At 38.2% G+C, this 12,295-nt stretch overlaps 1 protein-coding gene across 1 annotated transcript in view; it reads right to left on the minus strand.

Moving 5' to 3' along the window:
• Positions 1-6,903: 6,903 nt before the first annotated feature.
• ARMC2 (armadillo repeat containing 2) overlaps positions 6,904-12,295 on the minus strand; it is a 99,854-nt gene continuing 94,462 nt past the window's right edge. The window contains exon 19 of the mRNA XM_053664729.1: positions 6,904-7,239. Within this exon, the coding sequence (XP_053520704.1) occupies positions 7,082-7,239 (158 nt within the window). The 3' untranslated portion in view covers positions 6,904-7,081. The remainder of the gene's footprint in view (positions 7,240-12,295) is intronic.

Genomic DNA, 12,295 nt, shown 5'->3' on the forward strand with positions numbered 1-12,295 from the left:
GATCCCAAATAGCCAAAGCAATCTTTAGAAAGCAGAACAAGTGAGAGGAATCACACTACCTAATAAGAAACTATACTACAAGGTTACAGTAATCAAAACAGCATGGTACTGGCATAAGAACTGACACATAGATAAATGGAATAGAATAGACAGTCCAGAAATAAACCCACACCTATATGGTCAATTACTCTATAACAAAGGAGGCAGGAATATATAATGGGATAAAAAGTTTTTTCAATAAATGCTGTTGGGAAAACTGGAAAGATAGCAGGCAAAACAAAATGAGACCACTTTCTTAATAAAAATAATTAAAATGGATTAAAGACTTAAAATATAAGACCTGAAACCATAAAACTCCTAGAAGAAACATAGACAGCAAACTCCTTGACATTGCTCTTAACTGTATACACACACTCGCACACACATTTGGATATATCTCTCCAGGCAAGGAAAACAAATGGCACTACATCAAACAAAGGAATTTGGGCACAGCAAAGGAAACCATCAAGAAAATGAAAAGACAACCTACTGAATGGACAAACATATTTGTCAATGATACATCATGTAAGGGGTTAATATCCAAAAAATATGTAAGTAACTCATACAACTTATCAAAAAAAATCCTCAAGCAATGTGATTTAAAAATAGGCAAAAGACCTGAATAGACCCCCCTTTTCCCCAAAGACTACATAGAGATGGCCAATAGACATATGAAATCATGTTCAACATCACTAATTATCAGGGAAATGCACATTAAAAACATAATGATGTACTGCCTCACATCTGTCAGAATTGCTATTATCAATAAATTAACAAATAGTGTTGGTGAAGATGTGGGAAAAAACCAGAACCCTTGTGCACTGTGGTGGGATTGTAAATTGATGCAGCCACTATGGAAAAGAGTATGGAGTTTCCTCCAAAACATAAAAAATATAACAACCATATGACCCAGAAATTCCACTTCTGGGCATTTATCCAAAGAAATATAAAACACTAATTCAAAAAGATACATGCACCCCTATGTTCACTGCAGCATTATTTACAATAACCAAAATATGGAAGCCTCTTAAGCGCCCATCCACAGATGAATGGATAAAGAAGATGTGGTACATATTCAATGGAATATTACTCAGCCATACAAAAGAATTAAATATTAACATTTACAAGAACATGAATGGACCTAGAAGGTACTATGGTAAGTGAAATAAGTCAGACAGAGAAAGACAGATGCCACATGATTTCACTTACATGTAGAATCAAAAAAAAAATGAAAACAAAACAAAAACAGATCCATAGGTGCAGAAAAAACTGGTGGTTGCCAGCTGAGAGAGGTGTTGGGGGATGGATGAGAAGCTGATAAGGAAGCATGACTTGCCAGTTATTAAAATAGTCACAGGGATGTAAGGTGCATTATAGAGAATATAGTTATTAACATTGTAATAACTGTATATTGTCAGATAGATGCTAGATTTATCAGTGATCACTTTGTAAGGTATATAGATATTTAATCAGTATGCTGTAAATGTGAACCTAATAAAATATCATATGTCAACTATAACTGAAAAATAAGTTTAAAATAAATGAATAAAATATTGTTAGTAAAATAAATTAAAAAATAAAACGAAACGCCCCCAATTTCTTTTTTTACAAAGAAGACTTAAATAAGTAAAATCAGAAATGAAGAAAGGGTCATTTAAATCAATGTAACAAATAAAAAAGGTTTATAAGAGAATCCTATAAGCAACTATACACAGAAAAATTGGATAATAGAAACACTCAGCTTGCCAAGATTGAATCAGTAATCAAAAACCTTTCAGGACCACACAGTTTCACTGGAGAATTCTACCAAACACTTAAAGAAGAATTAACACCAATCCTCCTCAAACTCTTCCAAAAGAATTGAAAACACTTTTGGACTCATTATATGAGGTCAGCATTACTTTGATACCAAAGCTGGACAAAGACACTACAAGAAAATGAAAACTACAGACCCATGTTCCTAATGAATACTGATGCAAAAATCTTAACAAAATACTAGCAAAGAGAATTCAAAGAGCACACTAAAAGGAGTAAGTGTGAAATCCCTAGGGTGTGAAGATGTTTCAACATACAAAAATGGATCAATGTAATATACCACATTAAAGAATAAAGGGGAAAAAACCACGATTGTCTCAATTGATACATAAAGTGTATTTGACATAATTCAACACCTTTTATGATTAAAAAGAAACACTCAACAAACTAGGAATATACAGAAGCTATCTTACTGCAATAAAGGCTGTACATAAAAAGCCCACAAATAACATCATATTTGATGAGAGACTTAGCTTTTTCCTTTAAGATCAGGGACAAGACAAGGATGCCTACTCTTACCACTATACTGAAACTCCTAGCCAGAGCAATTAGGCTAGAAAAAGAAAAGGCATCTAAACTGGAAAGGAAAAGTAAAATTATTTCTGTTTACAGATGACTTGATATTATATGTAGAAAAGCTTTCAAATTCTACACACAAAAAAACCCTGTTAGAACTAGTAAATCCAATCAAATTCAAAGATACAAAATCAGCATACAAAAATAAGTTGTACTTCTATACACTAAAAATGAATAATCTGAAAAGGAAATAGAGAAAACAATTCCATTCACAATAGAATTAAAAAGAATGCTTAGGAATTAACTTAACCAAGAAGTTGAAAGAGTTGTACCTTGAAAACAAGGAAACAATTGCTGTCAGAAATTTAAAGACACAAATAGATAAAAAAACATCCTGTGTTCATATTTTGGAAGACTTTATATTGTGAAGATGTCAGTACTAGCTAAAGCAAATACAGATTCAATGCAATCTCTTTTTTAAAAATGCCATTTTTTACAGAAATAAAGAAACCCATCCTAAAATTCAAATGAAGTCTCAAAGGCCCTCAAACAGTCAAAGCAATCTTGAGAAAGGACAGAGTTGGGGTTTCACATTTCCTGATTATGAAACATATTACAAAGTTGCAGTAATCAAAACAATGTGGTATCAGCATAAAGGCACACATATAGACCAAGGTATAGAACAGATAGCCCAGAAATAGACCCTCTTTGTATGATCAAATGATCATTCACAAGAGTTTCAGGGTCACTCAATGAAGAACAGAAGACAGTCTCTTCAAAAACATGGTATTACCAAAATTGGATATTCACATGTAAAAGAATGAAGCTAGATCCTTACCTTACACCATATATAAAAATTCACTAAAATGGGTAAAAGACTTAAATATAAGAACCAAAACTATAAAATTCTAGAAAACATAGGAGAAAAGCTTTAGGACATTGGAATTAGTGATGAATTCTTGGAAAAAAACACCAAAAGCAAAAGCAAAAGAAACAACAGGCAAATGGAACTGGGTTCACTCAGTTGTAAAGTAAAACTACAGGACATATTTTTCATCTTCACCAATAACTTTATTAAACAACATTATTCACCATTCTGTTCCACTGCCTTCTGCCATCTTTCAGGCAACTTCATAATTCCATCTTCCCAAAACTTTTTATAGCTTTGAGCAAAGAACTCTTCCAAATGCCTTTTGCAGTCTTCCAAGAAATTGAAATTTTTTCCATTAAGAGAATTTTGTAAAGACTGAAATAAATAACCCAAAGATATGATATCTGGTGAATATGACAGATAAATCAGAACTTCTCAGCCAAGAGAAACATGTGGTCTTGCATTAGTTATCCTGACTGAAGGTTAGTTGACTAATTCCAGTCACTTTTTGTTGAGTGCTGCTTTTGGTTGGTCTAACTGGGAGCAGTACTTGCTGGACTTAACTGTTTGGTTTTCCAGAAGGAGCTCATAATAGAGGACTCCCTTCCAATCTCATCATCTACATAACATCATCTCTGGATGAAGAAAAGACTTTGGCGTGGTTGGTGGTGGTTCATTTCACTTGCCCTACGATCTCTTCTGTTCCACGTGCAGGGGTGTCCAACCTGCAGTCGGTGGGCTGCATGCATCCCAGGATGGCTATAAATGCCAGTATATTTAATGTGTGGCCCAAGACAATTCTTCTTACAGTCTGGCCCACAGGCACCAAAAGTTTGGACACCCCTGTTAGTATCCACTTTGCGTCACCCATCACAATTTGTTTTAAAAATGGAACACTTTCATTACATTTAGGTAGAGAATCACATGCAGAAATATAGTCAAGAAGGTTTTTTATCACTTAACCTATGTGGAACCCAAACATCAAGTGAGTAACCAAACCAAACGGGTGCTAATGTTATTTTGATATTTTGAGTATATCGCTATCTCCCATATGGTACAAACTGATGGTTCTCAGTTAATGTCTCAGTTTGATCGCTATCAGCTTCCACTGGTCTACCCAACCACGGAAATCTGCAACCAGTGAGAAGTCTGCAGCACAAAACTTCGCAAACCACTTTGGACACATTCGATCAGTCTCAGCACCTTCTCCACACACAGCACAAATCTTTTCTTTTTTTGCATTTCAGTCACATTTTTACCTTTCTTGACATAATAAAGTATAGTATACTGAAAATGTTACCTATTTTCTTCCATCTTCAATATTAAATGGCTACAAAAATTCACCAATTTTGATAAGTTTTTTAAATACATGGTGATATGACAGCTGTCACAATACAATCTAACAAAATTGGTTCAAATGAAGTTAAGACATTTAAGTGTTACTAGAGCCAGCACACAGATTAAAAAAACAAAAAGATCAAATGAACTTTTTGGCTAACCTGAAATAATAGAGAACTGCAAATCAAAACCACAATGAGGTATCACTTAACACCCCTTATCATGACTACTTTCAAAAACCAAAAAATAACAAGAGTTGGTGAAGATGTGAAGAAATTGGAACTCTTATGCACTGTTGATGGTAATGTGAAATGGTGCAGCCTCTGTGGAAAACAGTACAGAGGTTCCTCAAAAAATTAAAAATAGAACTACCGTGTGATTTGGTAATTCCTCTTCTAGATATATACACAAAAGAATTGAAAGCAGGGTCTGAAAGAGATATTTGCACACCATGTTCACAGCATCTGCATTCACAAGAGCCATGAGGTGGAAGCCATCTGAATGTCCCGTGGTGGATAAGGGGATAAACAGAATAGGTTTATATATGAGGAAATAGTATTCAGCCTTAAAAAGGAAGGAGATCCTAACACATGCTATATCATGGATGAACTCTGAAGACATTATGAAATAAGCCAGTCACAAAAAAGACCGATTCTGTGTGTGACTCCGTTCATATGAGGTACCCAAACTGGTCAAATTCACAGAAACAGAAGGTGGACCAGTGGTTTCTAGGGGTTGGAAGGAGAGGAAAATATCTGGAAGTTGTTTAATAGATATAGTGACAGTTTTAAAAGATAAAAAAGTTCTAGAGATCTGTGATAGAACAATATGAATAAATATACTCACCACTATTTAATTGTACACTTAAAGACAGTTGAGGAGATACGTTTTATGTTGTGCTTTTTACCACCAATTTTTTTAAAGGCAGGTAGATGATACCAAATGGGCCAGCTTATACATGAGTCTGAGGGGGAGGAATTTAATATGTAAGAGAACAGGTATAATGGTATTCCACTGTGGGTTATCATATTACTTACAAATAGTGAGAAAGCTTTTTTAGATCACTAGGTTGCCTCTCATACACTCCCAGCCTGGGTACTGAACCTACCCAAACTGGAAATAAAACTAGTGACCTCTTGCTTTGTGGAATAATGTCCAACCAACTGAGCCACACAGGTCAGGGCTAGATCCTTACATGTTTGTGAGAGATTAGCTCCTGACACTTAAAATGATGTCAACTGTCAGAATGAATCTACTAGCATATATTTATGAATTAGACTATAATAAGGTGAGTGCAATTTTGCTGAGCCCTAATCGGTATGAGCCCCAGATTAGAAGAGCCCTTTGGTAAATCTATTTGTTCCTGGAAATTTAGGTTTTTCCTAATAGGCTTTGCAGGCCCATCCAGTCTATGATGCCTGGTCTTGTCCCATTAGCCTTGGTATTTTGTAAGGTGAGAGGTGAATCATTAATATAAGCTTTTCTCCAAGCAGAGTAGTAAACCTACTTTAATTTCCAAGTCTTCATTTGGCTGGTATTGCATAATAGTAATCTCAATTTAGGTGGTTTTTATTACTTATTCAGAGGCCAAACGTATCCTACAAAAAATGGCAAACTAATAAGTTATCATCATAAGGTTATAATTTATTGAATACATACTATACACCAGACATGTACTGGGCAACTTGCCCATTTATTTTTTTCCTAAAGTACCCTATAATGAAGTAGGTATCATTCTCATTTTATAGTTGAAGCTCAAGAAATTAAGTCACCTGTCCAAGGTCCAAGCAGGGGAGAGCTACAATTCAAACAGTGTATGTAGGCCATACACCTAAGCCTACATTCTTTTTAGTACATTATATCACCTCCCTAGTCATAGAGAATTACAGTTGGAAGGACTGTCTGGTCTAGTGATTTTATTTCAAATGAAAAGAGATAAAAATACTCCCTTTTTGACCCATTTTACTTATTTAATAAGGAGTAGATGGCCCAAAGTCATCTTCCCTATTTTTTTCTGCTTATTTCTTCTCTTAATATGAGAACCATAAAAATACTGGCGCCTAACCAGAAATGACTGGATGACATAAGAATTAGTACAGATGCTTATATAGTAACGTATTCCTAATTGTGTGGACCACCACTCTTTCTATATACAAACTCTAACAGTCTTCAATGCACAGTTCATTTAACTAACTGGACTGACAAGCACTTAAATCCCTGAATTGTTAAATTGGTGTTTTAAGACTAGAACTAAATTACTGAACAGAGAATAGAAGAAAAAGTCATCTACTTTTTTCATAGCATAAAGTATATGTGTATTCATTTTCCCATAATACCTAACAAAAAGGAATGCTTATTTCTTTTACAATACTTTGACTACTCACTAACACCAGTGCCTGAAAAACTTTCGATGTTTGTTAATACTGAAAAAAAATGTTCATATTTGTTACCATTTCTTAAGAATGAAGGTAACCTGATTTCCTGGTGTTAATTTGCATCATGTTAGAAAGAAGGAATAGGCAGGGGCTCCAGGAAGGTATGATGCGCTTGAATTCGGTTTAGAAGTTGCTGTGCCACAGGTTTGAACTCTGTTTCCCAGTGGAGTCTGTGATAGTGTTTTAGGTCTTGGTCAAAACTGCGGTCCAGTGCTAGTTCTTCGTCTGTATCAGAAAAATTAAAATTATAGCAATTATTTGGAAATGTAATCCTACTGAATAAAGTTTGATTTTTGATGGCACAAGAGAAACATCTTGGTCATCCCTAATTCCAACATGATACAGACAAGATTTGAGGAGGGTTAAAGGGTTTTTTTCCATTTTTATTTATAAAAGCTGTTTTATTAGAGAATAAAGTTCTTTGCTCTCTTCTGTTCTTTGCAAATATTTTAAATAAGCATGTTTTAATCCCTTAATGAAAAAGGACAATAGTCTTCTCAAAAGAAATCTAAACTGCACTGAGCCTTTATTTCAACTAATCTCTTATGTGTATAAAATTCATACCCAAAAGTCCAGTAACAATTGCTCACAACAAAGTATTAAAAGGTTACTTCCTTATCTTTGTATTTAAAAAGTTAGTTACTTTTTTAATGCACAGACAAGAAATAAAAGTGGTTGACAGATATAAAAGGAGCCAGGAAACCTTTTGGGAAAGTAGCACAGTTGAATTTGACCATTAAAACTTTACTGAAAGTCAACTTTGTTGTCTTCAAAGCAGCCTGGACATAGTTCTTTAAAAAGACAACCTCTGCCCTGTGGTTTTCTGACCCGAAGGACTACAAGAACCCCAAATGAGTCCATGGATAATGCAGTTGCCTCTCATTCCAAAGACATCCTGAATTCTGTGATCATAAGTGTATCTATGAAAGTAGGGAAATAAACAGCCACCAAGTTTTGCGCGCTGACCTGCTGCTGCAATTTTTCTTGTTTAGCCTGGTCCCAGGTGCAGCACCGAGGAAAATGCAGCCGTCTGCCAGTCAGAAGACGAGCTCTGCCACTTCCCAGAGGCAGACTTCTGAAGTGGTAACCACTAAGTCCTCACCACAAGTAGTGCTACTTACACAGTCTGAAAACTTTCTTCATAGGGCTAATTAAAATCCTATTACATATCCACTGCCTCATTACTTACTGTTCACCTCAAATTTTCTACACTGAATATTTCTGTGCGCCGTGCACTTTGGCACTGCTGGTGTTAGCGTCCCCACCCACAATAAGATAAGGCAGCCTGGAATCCCCAGTTTGTACCTTCCTCTCCTCTTCTCGAAACCAAGTAAACAGCTATGCAGCTCCCAGGTAAGTTCTGGTCAGACAAACACTTCAGCAAAGTGCTCCAGGGAGACCAGGTAAGCACACCTGGATCTCCCCACCCACAAAACAACCAGGCCCTTGGAAGGAGAGTGCTGATAATTTGGCACCTTCACGGCTTCACGGCCCTTCCCACTGGGCTACTTCTGGACAAGAGGAGTCTGTGAGACTCAGTGGTTTCAGATCTCTAGACCTTCCTTCTGCTCACTCTCTCCAGATTTTCTGAGCACTAAACGTCCTTTAATGTACTTCCCTTGTTTTATGTACTGCTTTCTCAAGATGCTGAGGGCTGCACATGCACCTCACAGTCCCCTCCTCTGTGCAGGGTTTTGGTCGGAGTTAGTGGTTTTAGCAAATCTCTATTTTAGTACTTTAAAAAATCTAATATCAAGACTGTGTTACTTTTCCTGAGGCTAAGACTATAATTAGTTAATCGACACTCGGACTCTATTAATTCTAAACTGGGTTAGACAAGGTAATAAAAGTGGCCAAATAGCTACAGGAAAGAGAAAAACAGGCTGAAATTTCAATGTAATTATAGCAAATACATTTTCTTTCTTTTTCTTTTTAGATTTTTACTTATTTATTTCTAGAGAGGGGAACGGAGGGAGAGAAACACCAATGTGTGGTTGCCTCTCGAGTGCCCCCCACTGGGGACCTGGCCAGCAACCCAGGCATGTGCCCTGACTAGGAAGTGAACTGGCAACCCTTTGGTTCACAGGTCCATGCTCAATCCACTGAGTTGCACCAGCCAGGAGCAAATGCATTTTCTAAATCCTGCATTACACTAGGTATTAAAATTTGGAAATCGTATTGCAAAGAGTGAAAGAGATGAAGGCAAGAAATTTTTTGATCTATGATATTCAAGCTTTTTTGACTATGACCAAGGATATATATATTAGATTATAACTGTATACATATTTCTATACAAGTAATCAAATGTTTTATAGGAGAATACTTATCTTCACTACATGTTATAGATTCCTATATTTTCTTTCTTTGCTACTTCATTTTTTAAAGATACTGGTCATATTGTGAAAAGCACTAATTTAGAAAATTAATCATTCCTACGTGTTCTTTGTGCACAGCACACTTCCAAATGCTAGCATTTTAGACAATCTATTGGAAAGAATTAAAGGACTCAAAATGATAAAGTTGTCGGTGGTCATTATAACACAATCTCCATTATAGTTTGTGTCCTACAGCACCAATAAAAGCTTTTCCTAACTCACTGCACTGTTTCCTGGCTTGCTGTTCAGCACCAGGTAGCTACTTGAAGGGTCTAGTATTGCCCTCTTATAAGGCCCATTCCTCACTTGTTGCAGAAGCACCTGTTGGCCCTTTGGCATAGGCTGGACCCTGCAAGCTTCTGACTTGAAGGCTGGGCCCCTCTCTACCCCTTGTCATGCAACCTAGATGCTAAGATCCATGTACCTTATAGTGAACATAAAAAACCCAGTGTACTTTACATTCACAATAATAAACTGCATGCACTGATTACCAGCTGCCAGCTCCCCCAAGAGAGGCTCCTGGCAGACTAATGTGCTAGCGCGTACCACTTAAAAACTTCAAGAGAAATACACTGCTAATGAGTTTAGAAGTGATTGAAATACATCAGAAAGTTTTAGACAACATCCTTTTTAAACCACTTTCCAAAGAGTCAGTCAACATCCCAACATCCCAACCATGGTGCAGACCATAACTTCATCCTTTTATTTCCCCCCAGTGGCCCATCAAAGGAAAGTCAGGTAACTTACATTACTTCATGAATTGCCTTGCCGTTATGTCTAAAATCAGTGCTCACACTTCAACATGAGACTTTGTTATTTAACAACTCATTCTGTGTTTCAGAATGGCCTGATTTTAAGCTACCTTTGTAAAAGAACTGAAATTCAAATACACTCTCAAACACATACCCATTTCACTTGCTGCTGGCCAGCTGGCCAGAGCCAACCACAACCCCAACCGGAGTGAGGGCCCGAGGCCCACCCTGCAGAATCAAGAGCCAGGACACAGCCCAGTCCTCACGGGTCATTAGGAGGGGCTTGTGATCACATAAGAAATCCTGACACTGTGCTCAGGGACTTCGCTCCCTGACCAACTGTGTTTGTTTTGGTTGTCCATGCTGTAGCCCCCTTTCATGGGGTGGGGTAAGGGTGTACAATGTAATGGAACAGAAAAACTCAGGGCTAGAAGTTTATTTTCTGATGGAATGTCCTGGCTTTGCTGCACAAGGACAGAGAGGGAAAGTCACTTAACCCTCTTAGATCTACTTTCCTTGTCTGTTACCTAGATGATGACCTCAGAGAGATCCTATGAGGTTGGAATGAACATGCTTTTGTAAGTAAACAGCACTATTAAAACAGAGGCACCACTAATGTGAGTCCGTCCACAAGCATCTATCAAGAACCTGCTTTGCATGAGACAATATCCTTTCCAGCTAGGGAAGGGAAATAAAAGATACAAAACGATAATACAGAAGAAATCACATAGTTCATGATTAATTACTATATAAGTACAGATTCCTATGATGAGACAGGGGGCTTGAAAGGCTCTATAAGAAGCTCTTGAAAAGCCTGCAAGGACAGACAGCATTTAGCTAAGCAGGTCAGAGATATGCACAGTGAAGGCGCAGAGATTGGAGAAGCACATGCAGAGGCCCAGCCTGCCTTTAGTGGAAGACTGAGGGTGGGGCATAGTAGGCAGTGGCCACGCAAAGCCTGCTGGGTGTGCTGCCCCCGCTGAGAAGTTGGCCATGCCCACAACCCCTTCTAAGCTGTCTTTGTGCCCCATGGCTCCAACAGCCTCATTAGTTATGTTGGATTGCCCCAGACTTTGGTTCCAAAGGAAGCCACAGATAGCCTGTGGGGGAGGCAGCTGCTGCCTACAGTACAAAAGCCCTACAGCCCAGGAGAGTGACTGTAGGGCCCAATCAGACCTTCTCCCTGAGGGAGAGACAGAAAGGTGCACCAACGACAAAGGAATCTTGTTGCATACTCTTTGAGTACAATAAGAGGAAGCCTCGAGGCAGTTGAAGCTATGACCAAGCAGGAGCTTAGAGAGAACAAGGGGGAGAAAGGGCAATTTCCATAAAGCAGAGACAGAGAGCAGAGCTGGGTCTCCAGCAGGGTGGAGATGATGCCTGCCATACCCACGGGGCCACTCTGGGACTCTGGTTGCATCTGCAACAACCTCCCAGGTCCTCTCTGGCGGGTTTTGAACAATAGGCTAGTTTCCTGGCTTCCTTAGTCTTTGTGCACCCTTTCCTAAGCTTGCTTCCTTAACCAGGCAGGGCATGGGTTCTTCACAATCCTGGCCACATAACAGACTTACCTGAGCAACTTTTTAAAAACACAGATTATTGACCTCACCCCAGAGCTTGTAAATCAGGATTCCTGGGGGTGGGGCCAGAATACCTGTGGTTTCCTTAAATTCGCAGTTGATTCCAATGTTCTGCTGCAGCAGAGAACTAAATTAAGCCTGTGAACCTCAATGATTAAGAATCACACACGGTTTTTTCCTTACTCTTACACAAAATTATATTTATCTGGAAAAAGCAAATTTCACACCAACCTAGCAAACCTTCTACTTCTGAGTTTCTATTTAATAACACGTTATTACAGCCAGGATCTACGAAGTGCTTTCATAGCCACGTTTTGAGGGCTTGCTGTTCGTCAGGCACCATAGCAAGCCCTGTTCTACACATCAGCGTGTTTATCATCCTAACAAATCTGCAGAGTGGACGTCAATGGCCCCCAGCTCAGAGATGAGGAAACACAAACTAAAGCAGGTTAAAACCTGTCTGGTAAGTGCTAACACAAGGACTTAAACTCAGAACTGACCACAGCCTCTTGGTCTTCCCACTGTGCCCTCAGGAGGTTTGTTGGATCCTCAAGATGATCCCCTGCAGAGGGGC

This window comes from Artibeus jamaicensis, unplaced genomic scaffold (assembly GCF_021234435.1).
Source record: "Artibeus jamaicensis isolate MK-2021 breed Jamaican fruit bat unplaced genomic scaffold, CSHL_Jam_final contig_387, whole genome shotgun sequence".
NCBI classification, from domain to species: Eukaryota; Metazoa; Chordata; class Mammalia; order Chiroptera; family Phyllostomidae; genus Artibeus; species Artibeus jamaicensis.